Source organism: Octopus bimaculoides, chromosome 11 (genome assembly GCF_046866305.1).
Source record: "Octopus bimaculoides isolate indiv1 chromosome 11, ASM4686630v1, whole genome shotgun sequence".
NCBI classification, from domain to species: Eukaryota; Metazoa; Mollusca; class Cephalopoda; order Octopoda; family Octopodidae; genus Octopus; species Octopus bimaculoides.
In genome coordinates, this window is record NC_142938.1 from 7,070,002 (window position 1) to 7,091,680 (window position 21,679).

At 35.3% G+C, this 21,679-nt stretch overlaps 1 protein-coding gene across 1 annotated transcript in view; it reads right to left on the reverse strand.

Annotated features, from left to right (window-relative positions):
- Window positions 1–21,679, reverse strand: part of LOC106877166 (uncharacterized) — a 25,841-nt gene continuing 4,162 nt past the window's right edge. Inside the window, exons 2-16 of the mRNA XM_089359331.1 lie at window positions 17,799–21,099; window positions 17,119–17,175; window positions 16,408–16,520; window positions 15,290–15,317; window positions 14,333–14,747; window positions 13,503–13,665; window positions 11,614–12,851; window positions 10,040–10,091; window positions 8,548–8,634; window positions 7,985–8,187; window positions 6,848–6,992; window positions 6,426–6,530; window positions 4,546–4,652; window positions 3,363–3,474; window positions 1–2,640 (exon numbers count right to left, since the gene is read on the reverse strand). Of these exons, the coding sequence (XP_089215457.1) occupies window positions 2,317–2,640; window positions 3,363–3,474; window positions 4,546–4,652; window positions 6,426–6,530; window positions 6,848–6,992; window positions 7,985–8,187; window positions 8,548–8,634; window positions 10,040–10,091; window positions 11,614–12,851; window positions 13,503–13,665; window positions 14,333–14,747; window positions 15,290–15,317; window positions 16,408–16,520; window positions 17,119–17,175; window positions 17,799–21,078 (6,429 nt within the window). The 5' untranslated portion in view covers window positions 21,079–21,099 and the 3' untranslated portion in view covers window positions 1–2,316. The remainder of the gene's footprint in view (window positions 2,641–3,362; window positions 3,475–4,545; window positions 4,653–6,425; window positions 6,531–6,847; window positions 6,993–7,984; window positions 8,188–8,547; window positions 8,635–10,039; window positions 10,092–11,613; window positions 12,852–13,502; window positions 13,666–14,332; window positions 14,748–15,289; window positions 15,318–16,407; window positions 16,521–17,118; window positions 17,176–17,798; window positions 21,100–21,679) is intronic.

Below are 21,679 nucleotides of genomic sequence, written 5' to 3' on the forward strand. Positions count from 1 at the left end.
AATACTTGATTTGTGACTTTATTATTATTATGTTAAATTGTATAATCATAAAATCTAATTCCAGATTAAAGTTATACAATTGCTGTTAACTTTTACTAATTTTACAATTTCATATTTCATTGTTTTTCTTTTCCTTTATTTTATTTTTTAAAGGAGGGTGAATGCAGTGATTTAATGTTCCTTTAAAAGTTGATGTGTTGTGTAGTCGGCGAGTCCACTCTCTTACTTAAGCAGAACGTTGAGTTGCGAGTGTCGTTCGTTGAATAAAGTCTTTAGTATATGGGATCACTTGTTGCTACTTCTTACAACAGATACATAATCAAAATCAATACAAACAAGCTCCTCAGGCATGACATGAAACAACTCAGGGGGAAAAGAATACTATCAGGGAGCAAAAACAACATTGCAATGAAGAATTGTTTTCGAACCCTATTAGAAAATGTAGTTTAAGAAATACACCCCCAGTGAACATTCGAGCAGTCATTCTTGATGCTTTCAAAGAAGCTTTTGAGTAAACAGTTGGGATGATAGTAAAGAAGAAAAAAAAATCTTTTGAAAATCATGGATCAGTGAAGAGTTAAAATGTTTCAATAAACAACAGCATAAGCAATCACCGAACTAAATAACTAAACTCCAAATGATAAACATGTATGGCTAAAGATATAATGTCAATGGTTTGATGAATTCATTTGTTTGCAAAGCTAAAGAAATGCTTAAACATTTGAAATATTTCCAGATTTCTTTCTTCCCCCAAAGCAAAACATTTACTCATTAGCAATAAACAGAAATATTGGAAAGAGTGAAACACTCTTCAGCAAACCAATACTTATACCATATTTACAAGCAGTGTCCTTAATTAAGATGGTATTTCTATTAATCCCTGAAGCAAATCAAACATGGATAACTGCTGAATTGTTTCTGTTTTATAGGGAAGCAGCTTATATGTACTGTATATTATATCATGAACATTGAAGTGAGGCTTGTAAGTCTAACATTTTAGATCGTGGGTTTGTAATTCTGTTCACCAGAATGCATAAAAAAAATTATCTCAAGATTCCTTAAAAGAAACTGGATTTGATTTGGTACAGGTACTGCAGGTATATGCTATACAATGTCTTCTTGGGAAGGTGACTGAAACAATCTAAAACATTGTTCGCCTTCTTAAACTATCATAAAGTATCTGTTATGTTAGTCTCACACACAGTTGCTTGATATAAGTAAAATGGGCTTTCTAATACATACCTCACTGTTCCAACTATTGTATTTGTACCAGAAAGATATCATGCAAAGATATGGTACCAATACTGTTGAATTGTCAATATTAAAAGGAATTAAACAAAGGTAGACCACATCACCTTCCCTTCTCAATATTTAGATCAGGAACCTCTATATGATGTTGATATTATGTTGATAAGACTTTCAGACAATAAACCTAAAGGATGATATTCATTAGGTAAATGACACTGCACTAATCAGCCAGAATGTTGAGAAATGATTTTGCAGACATAGTGAACATTGTTTGCGATTAGTAGCTGCCAATTCTATGAAAATAAATGTCAAGCCAGTAATACATCAAACTCCCTCGTGAGAATCAAATAAACAAGAATATTCTCATTTCAAATGATTAGGTTCCACTAAAACCAATAATAGAAACTGTTTAATAGATATTTCTGCTTGTACACTTATAACAAAAAAGAAAATTCCTAGAGTCTGAAAACAAAAACTATGGAATAACTTATATAGAGGTGCATGCCTGGACATTTAATACATGAGAAAGATGCAAAATGTAATCTGTTGAGTTGTGGAGAAAGATGTTATGTATCTGCTTGCAGGAAAAGAGCACAAATGACAGCATACTGGAAGAACTTGCATCTACTCTTAATGGGTACATATGATGCCCCTTTCTTGGTGTTGGAAAAAACAGCAACAGAACATCAAAAGGGGAAGGCTTACACTCAGTATATGGTCAGCATATCTTGATAAGATGTAGCTAAATAATGATCAACATTGCAAAACAAGTCAAGAGTGCAACAGGCAGTGAGTGTACTAGTGTTGTGTAGGTAGAAACAGCAGAAAAACAATAGTCAGTCAGTTGGTATGCAGAGATGATTTATTCTTGTTTATCTCAATTATGTTTTTCTAGTTGTTCTTCTTCAGTAATCTACTGGTTTGGTTTCACTTGAAGAGCTTTTAGACCAGCATTAATGAAAATATGAAGAAATGCAGAAGATCATGATTACAATGGTATCAAGTTGAAAATAATTCATACAAGTCCAAAGGCTTAATTGCTTTTACATCACCAGAAATAACTTATTTTCACTTGTTTACAGAAGCGAGAACATCTGAACTTTGTAATAAGGATATTTTGGTTTTTGGTAGCATGGCTTTTAGTTTGTCATTTAATTGCCTTATGCTTATGTCATTTGACAAGTTGGTCTTGTTGGAAAAATTTTGATCATCTAATGAGAGAAAAGGAATTAATTCCATGTTACTTTGAGAGACGTTTTCAAATGCATTCATTTCAGTGTCAGTCAAATTTTGTGTTTCACAGATCTTATTTCGGACAATACCCCATTCCAGAAACTTCAGATTTACAAGTTTTGTCACCAAGGCAAATGTGTTGCTGTTTATCACGGCAGGCTGACAAAATAAAAAAAATGTAATAAATGAAATGAAAATACAGGCACAGAGAGAAAGAGAGAGAGAGAGACACATACACACACACACACATACAATGAGTGATTCAAAAGTCCCTTTAAAATATTAGTTTCAAATTTTGGCACAAGTCCAGAGACAACTTCTTGCCTTCAGTTCCAACAGACCAGCAGAGTCTGACCAACAGCAGAGCCTTCCAAGCAATCAATGGACTGATTGGCCACAGCTGGACACACTGTGCCATCTTCTCCCATGTGATGTCCTTCGTCATCACTGACAACAACAGACAAAATAGTAGTAATAGTAGTAGTAGTATTGTTTTTAGTACAACTCAGCTGAACTGAAAGCTCAAATTTAAATTGCAAATTCCTAAAACTATATCTATTCCAAGTATACAGTAATGTTTATTCACTTCTTGTACAGGGGTGAGGGGTGGGAGTTTCTGCCTTCCTTTTGCAAGAAATCAATGAACTTCACTGACTAAAGGAATCTCGGCATCGTTCTGAACCAAGGTTTTTAAATATGTAATGTCCACTGCCAAATAACAAGCACTGACCTATGGTAAATAAATGGAGGTATAACATGCAGGTGGTGAATCTCCCCTGTTGAGGGGGGAGAGAGAGAGAAACGGAAAGAGAGAGAGGAAACAAATAGAGAGGAGACACAGAGAGAGGATGCAAAGACATAGAGAGCCCTAATGTTCTCACCTGATGAGTTGTGTCCGGCCAAATCACCAATTTTGAAAGATTAGTCAGTGGACTAAGTTTAGTGTGCAATTTGTCAGATATGACAAAGAGCATTAGTTCAAGTTCTCTTAAACTGAAAGAAAACAAAAAGTGATCCAGTTAAGTATTTGAGTCCCTTCAACTAAAACCCACCCACCCACAAAACTAGGCCTCTTTTTTTTTAAATATTGAATGCAAGTAACCAATGTACTATTTATAAATAACATGGTCCCGCATCACAAGAATCAAAATCACTCATTAAAAACCTTGTTTTAATGACTGAATACAGTAAAGACACACAATTATAATTCTTCTATCTCCTAATTATGTGTCTGCCTGTAACTAATTTGTTGATATCATGATTATATTAAATAATGAGCAATTTTCTTTTTCATTGTATATCAGTTTAAATTCTGGCCTATGTTTAACTAATATCATATCATCATCCACTTTTCTATGCTTGCATGGGTCTGATGGAATTTGTTGAGGGCAGATTTTCTATGGCCAAATGCCATTCCTATCACCAAACCTCACTTGATTTCAGGCAAGCCAATATTCCAAAGGGCCAGAAATATATTTCCCACAGAATGCTGGAAACAAACAATATTGCTTGTATGACAATGATGCTCATTTACAAATATCATGTGATGTCAGTACATATATACTGGACTGGGTACACATACATACATGAAGGGCTTCTTTCAGTTTCCACGATTAAAAAAAACTAAAAAATTGGTTTTCCCAATCATGTGGAGTTCACTGAATGGTACCCTTGAGGAAGTGTTTTCTGCTATATCCTCAGAACAACCAAAGCCTTGTGAATGGATTTGGTAGACAGAAACTGAAAGAAGCCCATCATATTTGTGTGTGTGTGTGTCTGTTCTCTTGTATTGATTTTATGTGATTGTTGTAAAAGCATCATCATCATCATCATATAAGCTATGTTGTCCAGTTCTCCAGTGAAAAACATGTCCAGTTATAGGGAAATATTACCTTACTTGGAAACAAGTCAGGGTTGGCAACAGGAAGGGCATCCAGCCATAGAAAATATGCTTCAACAAATTCTGTTTGATGCGTGCAAGCATAGAAAAGTGGACATTATGATGATGATGATGATAAATATATTTAATATAATTCTGAATGAAGTACAATAAATGCTACTCACCATTTTAAGTTGCCCAATGCCTTTGCCAAGCTGACATCATTTAAATTACCACCAAGTTCAAGATGAAGTCTTTCAAGATTCACAAGTTTACCTAACTGGAAATATGTCTATAAAAAAGAAGTGAATAGAATCCATTGAACAGAGGATAAAATTTGATATTTGCAAAAGAGATTTCATCAGTAAAAAAACATCATTGGTTGAGTGGAGATAAGTTAGATTTTGATATTGACCTCTCAGGTATTTGTGTCCATAGATTTATTAAAAGTTAAAATTTTATTAATGCCACAAGTTCAAACCCTAACACTGAGATCATCATCTAAGCAAGTACGAGTTGTAAAGTGATTTCAACAACTTGTTAGAAATAGCAGCTAAGTCTCCTTCAAATCACACCTTATCATTTATAAACAAAAAAAGGACAAAAGGACATCAAATAGTGTAGGCCTTAAATCACTATGTGTGTGTATATGCATATATATAGATATACTTTATTTAAAAGCAGCTGCTTTTAAATAAAGCATATTACTCTACCTCTGGTATTTGAGTACTCTTTTTTCCACCTTGTTGCACATTTCATGTGCTTACTCCGGTATATATATATATATATATATATATATATATATATATATATATATATATATATATATAAGTCAGTAAATAGTGGGGTTGTGTTAACCGCACGTGGAGAAATAATAGGAAAATGAAAAATAATAATAAGGCAGAATGCTAAACTGGAAGCATATTTTAATAAAGATTTCTAACCGGCTTTCATTGCATAGCAAATTTTCAAGAAGAGAGAGAATGAAAATGTTTTTTACAAAGAAGTACAAAATGAAGAAAATAATATATTAAAAAAATAATATATAAAAAAATAAACATACCAATACATTATATTGTCTTTGAGCTTTTGAAGTTCAATGGTAATTCATGTATATAATGGTTGGAAAAATAAGGATGCGTGAGAATTGAGAGTTGTGTTAGGTTTAAAAAAAGGAGCTAAAAGTTTGTGTTAAGCAGGAAGTGTGTGTAAGGGGAGACAAATCTTTTTAGTTGGAGATTTGTCTCCCCTTACACACACTTCCTGTTTTGACACCACACTTCCTGCTTAACACGAACTTTTAGCTCCTTTTTTTAAACCTAACACAACTCTCAATTCTCATGCATCCCTATTTTTCCAACCATTATATACATGAATTACCATTGAACTTCAAAAGCTCAAAGACAATATAATGTATTGGTATGTTTATTTTTTTATATATTATTTTTTTAATATATTATTTTCTTCATTTTGTACTTCTTTGTAAAAAACATTTTCATTCTCCTTCTTCTTGAAAATTTGCTATGCAATGAAAGCCGGTTAGAAATCTTTATTAAAATATGCTTCCAGTTTAGCATTCTGCCTTATTATTATTTTTCATTTTCCTATATATATATATATATATATATATAAATCATCATCATTATCATCGTCTAATGTCCGCTTACCATGCTGGCATAGGTTGGACGGTTTGACTGGGGACTAGTGAGCCAGATGGCTGCACCAGGCTCCAATCTGATCATATATATATATATATATATATATAGATAGATAGATGTTCTCAACTATCAGAAAGAGTGTTAAGAGAAAACATTAAACATTTCAAAACTGAAATTATCATACAGCTGATGTTGGTGTGTTTACGTTCCCCGGAACTTAGCGGTTCAGCAAAATAGAATAGAATAAGTACTAGGCTTACAAAGAATAAGTCCTGAGGTTGATTTGTTCAACTAAAGGTGGTGCTTCAGCATGACCACAGTCAACTGACTGAAACAAGTAAAAGAATAAAGGAATAAAGATACTTTGGATTAAAGTTTAGGATCGGTTTTGGTAACGCACTACCTACCTCAGATGTCCAGTTGATACATTCCCCCAACTCTAATACTTTCAAGTTACGGAGTTCTCCTAAGTAATCAAAGTCGTGATCACTGGCTTTCAAAGATGTAATAGACTGTAAAGAAAAAAGAAAAAAAATATATATATAGGCGACTAATGTTTTGCGAGTTAATATGGTAGACAAAAACTGTCTGTCTATCTATCTTAGTTTGTCTCCTCCACCACTACTGCTCAACAACCGATGTTGGTTTGTTTACATCCTCATAACTCAGCAGTTAAGCATAAGAGACTGATAGAACAGTACCGGACTTGAAAAAATGAAATGTACTTGCTGGAGTCAATCTGTTCAACTAAAACAAGCCTCAATCTAAATCCATGAAATATAATAAAAAGTTAATATGAAATAAAAAAAAAAAAAAGAAATTTACTTACAAGATGCCGAAGTTGCTTTAATTTAATCAATTCAAAGATCCCAGATGGGAAAGAAGCAACTAAACCTCCCGTGCCACGTAGCTGTAGTTTCTTCAACATTTTTACATTACAAAATTTGGTCAAATCAATCTTGGTTGGTGTTGTCCTATCAAATGGAATGATACCAGAAGAGATTGCTCAATAGAATTATGTATTAACTAAACGAATAAAAAATTTCAATATATTACTGTTATTAATGAATGTCATAATAAAATTCAGATATCAAATTCCTAATCGACTGGTCCCCTCCCCAAAAATTTTGGGCCTTGTGCCTAGAGTAGAAAAGAATATTTTCCCTTACACTTGCTACACCACAAATATAGCATAGATAGCATCATGTTCTAGAATCCAATTTATTATATTAATCGTTTTTTTTCAAGTAGTTTAATGACCATATTTGGTTAACAAACATCAGAACTTTGCCTGGAGTCACTCATATATTTCAAGCAGTTAATGATAATAGTTAGTAAAAGCATATAGGCTAGTGATTAGAGATGCACTGAAGATCATAAGGTTGTGGTTTCAATTCCTGGCCTGGGCAGTGCATGGTATCCACAAGCAAAATACTTCATTTTGCATTGTTTCAGTTCACACAGAAGTAAATGAGTCCCAGTATTAACCAGGAAGTTAACCCTGCAACAGACCAGCATCCCATTCCAGGGGAGTGTTGTAACCTCATACACCATAGAAACCGGGTTAAGCTCCAGTCTTAAGAGTCCTAGGGATCATGAGAGAATTAAGACCAAGTAACGAGGGTATTGAAGCAGCAGCCCTCATGGATAATGTCTTCCTATCCCATATAAGCTTATTAACTAAAAGAGTAACCAGTACTTGTCTAAGTTAATTTGATGATCTCGTTAATTAAGAATAACCAGTGAGGCATCCTATCACCTTCTTCGGTTAAAATGAACAGGAAAAAAAAGATGTGGATTCAGCTAAAATCATTAATGGAGTAATAGAAATTTCAATTTGTTGTTATGAAATTATTTGTCATGTGTAGTATTGTTTTGGATAATCATGTGACAATACAAGTAATGCAAAAAGACTGAAAATAGTGAATTAGTGAATTTACAAGAAATAGCACAAAATAACATGTACCATTGTTGTTCATTGCTGATATCACTTATTCTTTTAGCAGTCAACTCTTGCAAATTGGGGAGCTTCTCACAGACTGTATACAACATAAGAGCAGGTACTTGATCAAAGTAGATTCGTTTTAGTGTTGTCAGTTGATCTAGAACAGGAGTTAGTTGGTGCCAAATGCGATTCCAATCATCTCCTAACTTCATTCCTCGTAGACTCTACAACAGTAGAACAGAAATTTATAATGCCACTTCACATTTCTAAAAGTAAGACAACGTTCTTAAAAGTAACACAAAACAAAATTTAAAGTATTTTATTTTATTAGTTGTAACCCATTCGTTACCATACTTCAGTTGAAATACACAGTCTTGGCTTAAATTAATTTTGAAAATGAAGAATTATTCAAATATATGTCATAATTAAACTGGTGTTTCAAACATAAATCAAGAAGAAATTCTGATAGGTTCTAATTTAGATTACTTTAAAACGGAATTTGTATCACAAAAATAGGAGCAGTTTCTGGTGGGTTAGTCTAAAAAAAGGTTAAATATAAACTACGAGTAAGTTTTGACACTTACTAATTCTTCAACAGTATATTTGTTAAAATATTTTGTAGCCAAAGTCCAATTAGAAATTCTTGTATTATTCAAATGAATGGCTTTCCACTGAAATAAAAATAACAAGGATCAGCAATGTGAGTATACATGTGAATGAGAGCATGCATAGATACACAGAACAAAAATAGCAAATCATGGTAGCCACAAATTTCAAGAGGTCATTAGGACAAAAATCGAAGTGAAGGAAAATATTAGGCATTAACAAATTAAGTGATTAATATTATTTCTAGCTTAGGAAACAAAGCATTGTTCCTTCCAATATTACCACCATCATTTTAACGTCCACTTTTACATGTTTGCCAAAGAGGCATATTTTCTATGGTTGGATAGCCTTGCTGACACCAACCTTCACCTGTTCCCATGCAAGGTGATATTTCCCCATGGCCAGAAATTTTTTCACAGGACATTGGAAATAAATGACTCTGCTTGCATGACAGTGGTACTCATTTACAGCTATCATGTAATGTCAAAACAAGAAGGCACAAACACGCTCACTCTCTCTCACACACACACTGGGCTTCTTTCAGCTTCCATCTTCCAATCACGAAACTTTGGTTGACCCAAAGCTATAGAAGACATTTGCATAAAGAGCCATACAGTGGGAAAGAACCCAAAACTGTCTGGTTGAGAAGCAAACTTTGAAACTACACAGCCACAACTGTGCCTATCTACATCATCACTATCATCATTTAACATTCATTTCCCATGCTTACATGGGTTGAATGGGCTGAGAGCTGCACTAGGCTCCATTGTTTAGTTTGGCATGGTTTATATTCTTTTATCTGCTTCAGTCAATTTGACTGTGGCCATGCTGGAGTACTGCCTTTAGTCGAACAAACTGACCCCAGGACTTATTCTTAGTATACCTGATACTTATTCTATTGGTCGCCTTTTGTTACAGGGACATAAACACACCAACATTAGTTGTCAAATGATGGTGGGGGAACAAATACAGACATACAAACACACACATATATATATATATATATATATATATATATATATATATATATAGAAAGATAGATAGATAGATAGATAGAAAAGGTAAGACAATAAAAGAAAGAGACCTCGATATTATGTAAATAGAGGAATTTATCTGTAAATAATATGTGACAATTATTCAGTAGCCATGATAAAACTCCGAGTTTCAGATACCGGCGCGGAAACCCACGCCGCCATCTCTTCAGTTATCTGGCCATTGAAGAATGCTATGAAAATGACTGTTAAACAAAGGGACGTCATATATATGACGGACTTCTTTCAGTTTCCGTCTACCAAATCCACTCACAAGGCTTTCATCAGCCTGAGGCTATAGTAGAAGACACTTGTGCCAGCTTAAATTAGAATATGGTGTATTACTATATAAATATCAACTCCAAATACTAAATTAGTACTTTAATAATTTATTTCAAAATATACAGTTAAGTATGAATGAATAATTTATTAAACTTACCAGAGAAGGCTGAGTCGCAAGTTGGTGCCATGATTTACATACCAATGAGCATCTGTTGGAAAGAATAAGGAAGTAAAGGCTATTTAAATCAAGGAAACTAGATCCAATAACATTTACATAACCTTAGAAAAAACATCCATCCGTCCGTCCGTCCGAACATTGTAAAATCCAGTGATTCCTTATCGTCTGAACCTTCACAATCTTATCATATAAAAGACTTGCAATCTACTTCAGACATCCCAGATAGCGCCTTCACTATATATATATATATATGCAACGGGCTTCTTTCAGTTTCCGTCCACTAAATCCACTCACAAGGCTTTGGTCGGCCTGAGGCTCTAGTAGAAGACACTTGCCCAAGGTACCATGCAGTGGGACTGAACCCAGAACCATGTGGTTGGTAAGCAAGCTACTTACCACACAGCTACTCCTGCGCATATATTCATTTACAACTATCCTCTGATGTCAAAGCAAGGAGTTACACACACACACACACACACACACGACAGGCTTCTTTCAGTCACAGGAATATAAATATTTATGACAACTCTTATAAAACCACTCTAAAAGTGAAGAAAAGATTGCATTTTTTTAATTTGAAATTTTATTTTACATCATTATCATCATCGTTTAACATCCGCCTTCCATGCTAGCATGGGTTGGACGATTTGACTGAGGACTGGCGAACCAGATGGCTACACCAGGATCCAATCTGATTTGGCAGAGTTTCTACAGCTGGATACCCTTCCTAACGCCAACCACTCCTAGAGTGTAGTGGGTGCTTTTATGTGCCACTGGCATGAAGGCCAGTCAGACAGTACTGGCAATGGCCACACTCAAAATGGTGTATTTTACGTGCCACCTGCACAGGAGCCAGTCCAGCGGCACTGGCAACAATCTAGTTTGAATGTTTTTTCACGTGCCAGTAAGGCGACGCTGGTAACGATCACGCTCAAATGGTGCTATTTACGTGCCACTGGCAAGGAAGCCAGACAGCTGCTCTGGCAATGATTACGCTCAGACGGTGCTCTTAGCACTGGGATTTTTATGATTTGAACATCCGGCATTTAGAATCTGGCAATTCATTATACACCAGTTAAGTTGAACAATGCAATAGATATGGTTTATACTATTCAGAATATGGTAATAAAAAAAAAATCAATAACATTAGTTCTTATGTATCATGTGCATCTACAAATCTTTGTTTCTTTGGAGATTATATGTATGCATATAATATGTAGTTGTGTGTGTGTGTTTGTGTATATATATGTATGTGTGCATATATATATATATATATATATATATATATATACATATATATATATATATATATATATAGATGTGTTTGTTTTTGTGACATATATAAAAACAATTTCACATTAAACTGAAGAACTACTCAATATTTTTTAGTAGAGAACATGTTTATTAAATTTCTACAAGAAGTGGGTGAATAGTGACTTCGAAGTTTTGGCTTGTTAGTCTTCTTCACCCCTCTTCTCTCACATACACACAACTGTTTCAATAAAATGTCTCGTGTTTAAAACATTTCAGAATAAATTTATTCAGAAACTCACCTGACAAGATCTCCTGCACTTAAATAGTGAAATATCTGCAGCATACTAGAGTAGCCAGAATATAATTTTTTGAAAGGACACAGGTAGTTGTTGAATTTGTTTCTGCATTTTTGAATTTTGCTGATTGTTTTTGCAGATTCCAAGGTTTTACTTTTATCTACAGCTTGATTGCTTTCGCTTCCTTTGTTCTTCTCCGAGAGAGACACAGAGTAATCTTTGGTACTATCACCAGACACAGTACCCGATGAAAAGGTTATATTCATTGTGGTTGTGGAGCCACTAGGTACAGAAAATGTCTTGGGGGGCAGAAAAACCTTTAACCCTTCAGGGGTGTTTATGCAACGAGATGGGGGGATAAAGAGTTGCATGTTATTAATGCGTAATGCAAGAGGAAGGGAGGAATCTAAACGCTTTGCTACTGCTAATGGTAATGTAAGAAGCTGGCCCGAGCGTGGGTAATTGTCTTTGCCAGCTTCACTATCACTGACATTACTAGAACTACTCGGAGATGAAGATGGAACTTCCAGTTTAATGTTGGCTGATGATATATTAGGTTGTGAGTGAGTGGAAGTAAGGGATTTAGGGGATGAAACATTTACAGGACAATCAGATGGTGATGATGATGATGAGGTAGTAACATTCAAGTCTTTTGTGGTTTGAATGAGTGTATTGAGAGAAGCACTTGTAGAGGGAGTGTTTGTAACTGTGAAAGTGTTGGGTGCTGTAGTTTCAGAAATACTGCTGGTGTCTTTCAACACTGAAGAAGGAACTGGATGAGGTAAAGGTGGTGAAGAGTGAGACAGAGTCTTTGATGCGTTTAATGAGTTATTAGATTTATTTGATTTCAAACGAGGACTTACGGACGCTTGCAATGTATTGAGTGAAGCTTGGATTTGAGACTTGCAATCTGGGATGTCTGAAGTAGATTGCAAGTCTTTTATATGATAAGATTGTGAAGGGTCAGACGATAAGGAATCGCTGGATTTTACAATGTTCATGACAACATATCTAGGGGATCCATTTGAAGCACTTTTTAACAGTTGAGAATCAGATTTGGATGCTTGAGATAAAAAGTTTGTATCTTTAGAAATCTGAATCACAGATGGCATGGTAGATTTTCTTCCCTTTTCATTATTCCATGAAGAATGATGTGTCTTGGATGTTCTATTACCAGACAAACTATTAGATGCAGTGGTCTCAACTGGGGGAATCCAATCACCAAGATCCATTTCACAGTTCTGAAATTAATCAAAATTAGAGGTAATAATTAATCTAATCATCTAACAAAGAGTATAATTCAAAGTCAATTTAGTTTTAAGAAACAAAAAACATATTTGTAAATGGAAAGAAGAGAAGATTTGTCTGTCTTGTGTATCGCATGACACACACGACTTACTTGTCCGGTGTCAATGTATCATATCATACACATTCCCAATTTAAAAAAAAAATACCACAGTAATTTGGGACTTATGAAACGAAAACTTTATATTACTCAGAAAGTATGAAACACGCATGCACACATGTATATCATGATTCATACACTGTTCACTTGACTTTTGTACATAATTCTATGTACAAAGGGCATCCAGCTGTAGAAACTCTGCCAAATCAGATTGGAGCCTGGTGTAGCCATCTGGTTCACCAGTCCTCAGTCAAATTGTCCAACCCATGCTAGCATGGCAAGCGGACGTTAAACGATGATGATGATGTACATGAACCTTTGATGAGCTGTAGTGCACCTGAGCACCAGACACAGTAATTTCATTATTATTATTATTATAAGGATTAACTAAAAGTCTGAAAACCAGACATTTAGGACAAACTTATGAAAGTGTTTTCGACTGGCAACGGGTTAATAATAAGATTGATATAATTTTAAAAGTGCTTACTTTGCATTTGAAATTTTGGGGAACATCATCTTCTTTCAGGTTTACACATGAATTATGAAATAGACACATGCATATATCACAATGCAGTTGAGGAGGAATGCCTGTAAGGCCTGGACAGTTGAGGGAACATGGTTGAAAAGCATTTCTTTTGTTCATATTAACTCTGCAATAAATATAAATTGAAACATTTAACAAATTGTGATTTACAGTGGTCACAACAGATTGAACATACAATGAAGCAAGCTGCTGAGATTGTTTTTGGTTTAGCCATTTAAGTAGATTTAGAAAAGCACTGAAATCTAAATTAATATTTGTGAAAAAAATATCATTCAATGCAAATTATTGAAAACTCTTTGTTTCAATCACTGGGCTGTGGCCATGCTGGAGCACCACTTGGAAAGGTTTCACTCCAAGAAATCAACCCCACACTTATTTTTGAGTTTGGTACTTATTCTATTCTATTGGCCAATTTTGCTGAACTATTTAAATTACGGGAATGTAAACAAACCAACACTGGTTGCCAAGTGGTAGGGGGAGAGACAGACAGACAAAGGCACATACATATATATATATATGATGGGCTTTTACAGTTTCCAACTACTGAATTTACTCACAAGGTATGTGCTGGCATGGGGCTATAGTAGAAGACACTTGCCCAAGGTGATGTGCAGTGGGACTAAACCCAGAATCATGTGGTTACAAAGCAAGCATCTTAACCACACAGTCATGCCTGCACCTTTACATGAATTCTAAACTACAAATAGAGAAAGAATTTAAGAGTTGTGAAGAAATTGTTGGAAAAACTACAGGAAATAAATAAAAATACTTACAACATTGATTTAGAAATTAGAGTTGTACTTTTCCGAGCAACAGATTTTATTCGCTTTGGAGTTACCTCACTGGAATTACTATTCTCCGCTTGACGTTTTGCAGGACTTGATTTGGATTTCAATTTGGAGAATTTGTTGTTTGTTTTACCACCTGACAGTGACAATTTCTTGTACGGAGGACGTTCTATAAGCTGCACATCTGAATCGTCTTCAATAGTCATGGAATCATTACTTCCATAAGATTCTTTTCGAATTTTCTTACTAGTTTTCTTATCAAATAAAAATTCACCGTCTGGGTTTCTGTGCCGGACTCCGTGGCTGCCAGCAGTACGCACCATCTCAAACGGCGGTTTATAAATAGATCGGCGGAGAAAGTTGAAGTTTTCAACTGTCAAGTTAGTGTCTTTTCCTTCTACTGAAAAATAAAAAGATAAATCAGCTAAATAGAAAAAACAAAACAAAAAAAAACAATAAAGAAACACAAAAATAAACTATATGAAATATTCATTATAACAAACTTTACAAAGTGTCCATTAATATATACTTCACAAATGACTAGAAACCCATAAGTCTATTCCTTGGTAGGAATTTGTATCCTATGAAACTAATTAATAGATTCATGTTGAAAGCAATGAAGACAAGGAGAAAGAATCTTAATTAGAAAGAGACAATGACTTGCATATTTATTTCAAAATAGTATTCTGGATAATATATTCAAAATGGATATACTGAAGAAAGTCACATAACTGCAGCATTTGTCTCGAGAAAGCTTCCCAAATAGACAAATAATGCTAAAAAATACAGAGGAATACCAGTAGTAGACAAAAATCATCCAGCAATGGAATTGCTAAATCCAATTTTCATCTGCTACTGATATTCTTCTATGTATTTTAGCACTATACGTCTATACAAGATGCTTTCTTAAGATGAATAAAAAAGAACTTAAATGGTACTTACAGTAATTAACAATTTGTACCATTGATCGCTAAAAAAAATATAAAAAAATGTTTAAAACAATTATTTAGAATATATTAAATATACAACTATATGCACACACACACACACACACATACAAAAATAACTCATTCACAGAAAACAAGCATGTTTGCTCACTCAATATCACTCAACACACAAACAGCGTTCTCTTTAACACATTATCACTGGCAATGAAAAACGGTGCCTTTAAGTCAATATGAAGCAGCGAAAAGAATGGCTCAGCCCTGACAAACAAGCGACTCTGTGAGCAAAACAAGACCATCATCCTTGAAAGACCATGTTGTGTGTATGGTGGGACTGGGAAGGCATAATTCTTTACGAACTGCTTGAGCACAACCCAAACACTCAATGTGGAGCTCTACGTTCAACATCAATGAAGCATTTCAGCAAAAAAAGACTGAATAGGTGAAATGGCATTCATCTGCAACACGACAATGCCTCTCCTCACATCGCCAATATAACCAAAGCCACGATTCAAAAACTTGAATGGGAAGTGCTGCCTCATCCTCCATACTCAAAATTGTCAGATTTTCATCTCTTTTGACCACATTTGAATGCTTTGTGCAGTGTATTGTTCAATAATGATGTGGAATTAAGGGCTTGGTTGGACGAATGCTTTGAGTCAAGACCAGATTTCTATTGTCAGGGCATCGTAAAACTTATTGAACAATGGGAGGAAATCGTAAACAACAATGGAGAGTATATTACTGATTAATCTGTTGCAGTTTTTTTGTTTAAAATAAATTTCAAAAACATGCTCATGAATTATTCCTCAACCCAATATGAATGTGTGTGTGTGTGTCCTTGTGTCTGTGTTTGTTCCCTAACCATTGCTTGACAACCATTTATGTCCCTGTAACTTAGCAGTTCGGCAAAAGAAACCGATAGAATAAGTACCAGGCTTACAAAGAATAAGTCCTGGGGTCGATTTCTTCAACTAAAAGGCCGTTTAAGGCAGTGCTTCAGCATGGCCACAGTCAAATGACTGAAGTAAAAGATTAAAAGAAAAAACACCAATTACTATTACTGACAAATTGGTGATAAAACATAGGAAAGAGATGAACTAATAAATTCATTACCAGTTTCTTGTTATCGGGAGTATAATAGTAAATATCTGCTGGTGCTGTCTTTGGTTTGCCTGACTTGGTGAATTCTTTATACACTGAACGAATAACAACTTCTCTTCTCCAGCCTAGGAGGAAAAAAAAAATCAGAAAAATAAGGAAACTGTGAATTCACACATGACAGAAAAATCATTTGTAAAAGGGCGTGGCCCAGTCAGTAAGGGGTTACACTCACAATCATAGGATCGCGGTTTCGATTCCTGGACCTGGCAGTGCATTGTGTTTTAAGAGCAAAACACTTCATTTCATGTTGCTTCAACTCATTCAGCTGTAAATGAGTAACCCTGCGATGGTCTGGCATCCCATCCAGGGGGATGATGTGATCTCGATCACTTATACACCACAAGAACCTGGTCACCAGCCCCTAAGAGTCCTAGGACTCAAGACAATGTCAGGAGGAGGAGGAGGGGCTGTTGTTGATGATGATGATGATCATGATGAAAAATCATTCAAACTCCTACAATTAGCATATAATTCTTTCTTTAGTCACCTCCAACAGTTATAGAAAGAAAAGGACAGATTGGGTGGCATGGTCCTGGTTGGATTGTGCCTGAACAAAAGGACTAGAGAGTTATGGCTAGAATGCTTTTAATGATGGAACTAAACAAGTCATGTATAGAATGGTACAATATACAAATCTATAGAATAAACATGTCAAAATTTTACCTTGTTCAAAAGGTGCATATATTTTCTCTGCGTCAGCTTCTTTATATTTCTTTGAAGCTAAAATACAAAAAAGTAAATAAATAAATATTATGATAGGAGCAGGAGTGGCTGTGTGGTAAGAAGCTTGCTTCCCAACCACATGGTTCTGGGTCAAATCACCAATTTGGTGGGTCATAAATTTAATCAGCAAAGCAACCATTAATACTGGTTTGAAATTTTGGCAGAAGGCCAGCAATTTCGGGGGAGGGAGTAAATCAAATACATTGACCCCAGTACTCAACTGGTACTTATTTTGTTGACCCTGAAAGGATAAAAGGCAAAGCTGACCTTGGTGGAATTCAAACTCAGAATGTAAAGACAGACAAAATGCTGCTAAGCATTTTGCCCTGCAAGTTAATGATTCTGCCAGCTTGACCATCTCCTTAACCCTTTCGTTACTGTATTTATTTTGAGATGCTGTGTGTTTCAATTAATTTTAAATATAACAAAAAATTCAGTAAAATAACTTAGTCATCATTAAGCTGGTGTTAGAAACACAAATTGTGACTAAGGTTTGGTGGAAAATTTTAATTCAAAACTTATGAAAACAAAACATTTGTATTCAGAGCCAGAGCTGGATTCAGCTGGGTTGATAACGAAAGGGTTAATATCACCTCACATTAAAAAAAATATATTCTTACCTGTGGGTGACGTTTGCACAAATGATGCTGAAATGTTTGATGCCAGCATTAATGTTTCTTCGTTACCAATATCTTCAGAAGAATCTGCATTTGAAATTCGTTTACTCAATGTTTTAGCTGGTTTGTTTTGTATGTCTACATCTGGACCTAAACCAATGAGATCAAGAACATTGAACTTAACTTTTGGTTGTCTTTGAGATCGCCTTGGTTCAGCCAAAGTATAATTGACAGCACCAATGGGAGAATTCCAGTTAGTTTGTGCTACACTGGAGGACTCTTGTTTATCATCAGTATTACTATTTTTACTTTCAACACTTGTGGTTTTATTATCAGATTCCTCGCTTGGTAAGGGCGAAGAAGTGTCGGTGATTGCGGTAATGTTTTCAGCAGTTAATTCTCGCTTGATTTGTCCATGTTCTTCATTATTTTCAACTGGGCGACTTGTTTCCATATCAACTTCCATCATACACTCATCAGTCTTCTCTGCTGGTTCTGATGTCCCATCATTAACCACATTTACTGAAGAACCATCAGAAGTTTCAACTTTTATGTTTTCTTTTATTAAAATAATCTGTGACTGAACCATATCGTTATCATCATCGTTTGTTTGTTGATCTAGATTTGTCATTGTAGAACTGCAAGTGTTACTTTCTGTATTATTTGGATGTGTTTTCGCAGTTGTTTTCTGATCAACAGAATTACTTGAGCTAACAGCATTCACTGGGCTATTTACATTATCTACAGAGAAGTGTTTATCCGTATTCTGATCATTCCCATCATTTTGGTCACTGGTAAAAATTCCTTGGTTTTTATCAGATTCAAGCAAACTATTCGAAGCACTCGCACTGACTGTTGTATTTTGAACTGCTTCATAACGCTTGTCAGACGCAGATGAGTTCTGGCAGTCAACATCAGGAGATGCATTGCCAGCATCAGTACTGCTACTCAACAACAAATTATTTTTAGATTCATTATTAATTTTTCTGGGTTCAATATTATTGTTTAATTCAGCAGGTGAATGACGAATGTGTTGAGAAGTGACATTTTCTTCAGCATGGGTAACATTAGTATCCAAACATGCTGCTTCAGAAGTTGAAGGAAATGAGTCTTGAGCGTTATTTGGTGTAAGCTCAAGTGCAGATTTGTTAGAATCAAGTTTAGGATTAGAAAGACCAACACCTAAATCATTGTCTATTGAAGCCATTTTATCATAAGCTGCTGGGGTGGATTGACCAGTAGATGATGACAAAGAGACCGTTGCAGTTGATGCAGTGGTGTCTTCCTCACATATTGAACTTTCTTCAATTATCTTGCTTCCAGATGAAGAAGATACATTTCCAGCAGAAACTGTTGTTATTGTAGCATTAGATGTCTTCTCATCTCTTGATGTTGAAGTCTCATTGCAACCGGATGGGAAAAGTGAGTTGGTTTCATGAGTTATTACAAATGGTTGTCCAGATGCAGATGTAACATTTTCATTCAATAAGGAAGTGACTTTAGAGTCTGGTTCTGATGCTTTTCCTACACCTGAAGATGACTCTGCCATTTTAATTGGCGTTGATATTACTGTTTCACTTGTTGCAGGTACAGTAGCAGTATCCTGAGAAATAGATTCTACGTTGGTGGTAGATGGTGAATTTACATGAGCAGTAAAAGAAAACGAGAGAGTGTTATCCCCAGCTAAAGCAGTGTCCTTCTCTCCTGACGTAGACCCAACCATGGCTCTTTCTACTGACAATGTTCTGTTACTGTCTGATGTCAAATCATGTGACTGAGCTGGGGCAACATTTGATTTGGATAACATGGCATCTTTATTACAAGACAAAATTGAATTACTAGATTCAAGAATGGTGTCTTTTCTTTCGGAAATAGATTTACTATCACTGGGGCATAAATTATCATGAGATGTTCCTCCAGAACTGCTTGTACTATAGACTGAGCTGCTTGTTGGTATCACTGTAGATTCTTTGCTGCTCAGCTCTGCAATGAGTTCATTATGAGTAGATGCAGAAGTAGTGTGCAAAGAGTCTGAATTTGAAGATTCTTTGAAAAAACTGCTTTCGATAGCTGCATCACTTTGTTCTGGCTTCAGGTTATTGAAGTTGGACATTACAGAACTACTGGATACAGAAGGTATCTCTAGAGATTCTGGATTAATGGTTAAACTTGTAAGATTCTGTCTTGCATTATTATTATTAGTATGGTTATTTGATACGTATACACTGGATGGAGAAAGAGTAGTAGCGGGGAAGGTTGAAACAGAAGTAGCTTGAAAGGGTTTGGAGGATGAACTGGATAAATCCTTATGCTGCTGTAAAGTATTTTGTGAATTAACACCATTTCCATCTGAAGGAATGGTCGATACAGGACTCTTTAGTTTATTCGTGCCATTATCTGAAGCTGGATTAATTGAACTCAATATGGGAGGTTGAGCCACTGGATGAACCTGAGGGGGACAGTAAGCACTAGAAGTAGGAACAGCTTCAGAAGTCCTTTGAATTATCAAATTACTATTACCAGCAATTAAGACGTCATCTGCAGATGCTGTTACAACTGGTGTTTGAGTTATGTATGGAGACATTTCAGTAGGGTTGTTATCTGGTTGTAATGCAACTGAAGATTGTTGTAGGGAACTATTAGAACTCAGATGAGTACTAACAAGAGGAGTTGGAGGAAGCAATAAATCAGAGTGTCTTTCTAGGTTTCCTGATAACACTGGCTCAGAGTTTAAACACTGTTGATTGTTAGATATAGATACTGAACTGCTGACAGTATTAACTGAACTCAGGGGACTGCTCGCTGTACTAGCAGATACAACAGTTTGGCTGTTACTTAAATTACTAGAAGGATAATTCAATGGTCTTGAACTACCAGAAACAAGATTTAAATCTTGTACTGTTGAGTCTGCTAGATTATTAGGATTAAGAGATAAAACTGGCTTATTAGGGAGATGACATCGAACATTGGTTTGATGAGAATAATTAGAATCTCTTGGATGACTTGGCTCAGCAGTAATTTTCCTGGTGCTTTCATCATTGTTTTCCAACTGGTGACTAGGAGACTGATGCAGAAAGTGGTCAGCAGCATTTGCTAACAAATGCATGTTGCAGTCAGTAACCTGATTACCTGACGATCGCGTATCAGACGGGATTATCTTGCTAGTTTGATCCATTGATTCCTTTTGTTCAAATTCTAATTCATTTCTACTGCCTCCAGAATCACAATGGTCAAGATTATCCAAAGGTTTGCTATTATTTTTGGAAGTTGTATCTTCTTCCATGTTGAATTCATATACAGTTATCTGAAATAAGGTTAAAAAATGGAAACTAATGATATTTGTTTTCTTTAACATTAATGATATTATTAATTAATGGCAAACTTCTTTCAAATGAAATACAATAAAATATGCTGCTAAAAACAGATACTAATTGCAAAAAAGAAAAAAGAAATAAAAACAAACATAGAAACAGGGCACAGTCATGGCTATGTGGATAAGAAGCTTACTTTGTAACTATGTGGTTCTGATTTCAGTCCCACTGCACAGCACCTTGGGCAAGTATTTTCTACAATAGCACTAGTGAGTGAATTCAGTAGGTGGAATCTGTGTGGAAGCCTGTCATATGTGTGTGTGTGTGTCTGCCTGCCAACCAACACCATTTGACAACTCGTGTTGGTTTGTTTACATCCCCATAACTTAGTGGTTTGGTAAAGGGGACAAATAAGTACCGGACTAAGTAACCAGGATGACTTGCCTTCTCAGTTACCATGCTGCAAGTCCACCAGACTTAAAAGAAAAAGAAGTTTTGGATTCAATCTGTTAGACTAAAACCTACAAGGTAGTGCTCTAGCATGGCCACAATCCAATGATTGAAACAACTAAA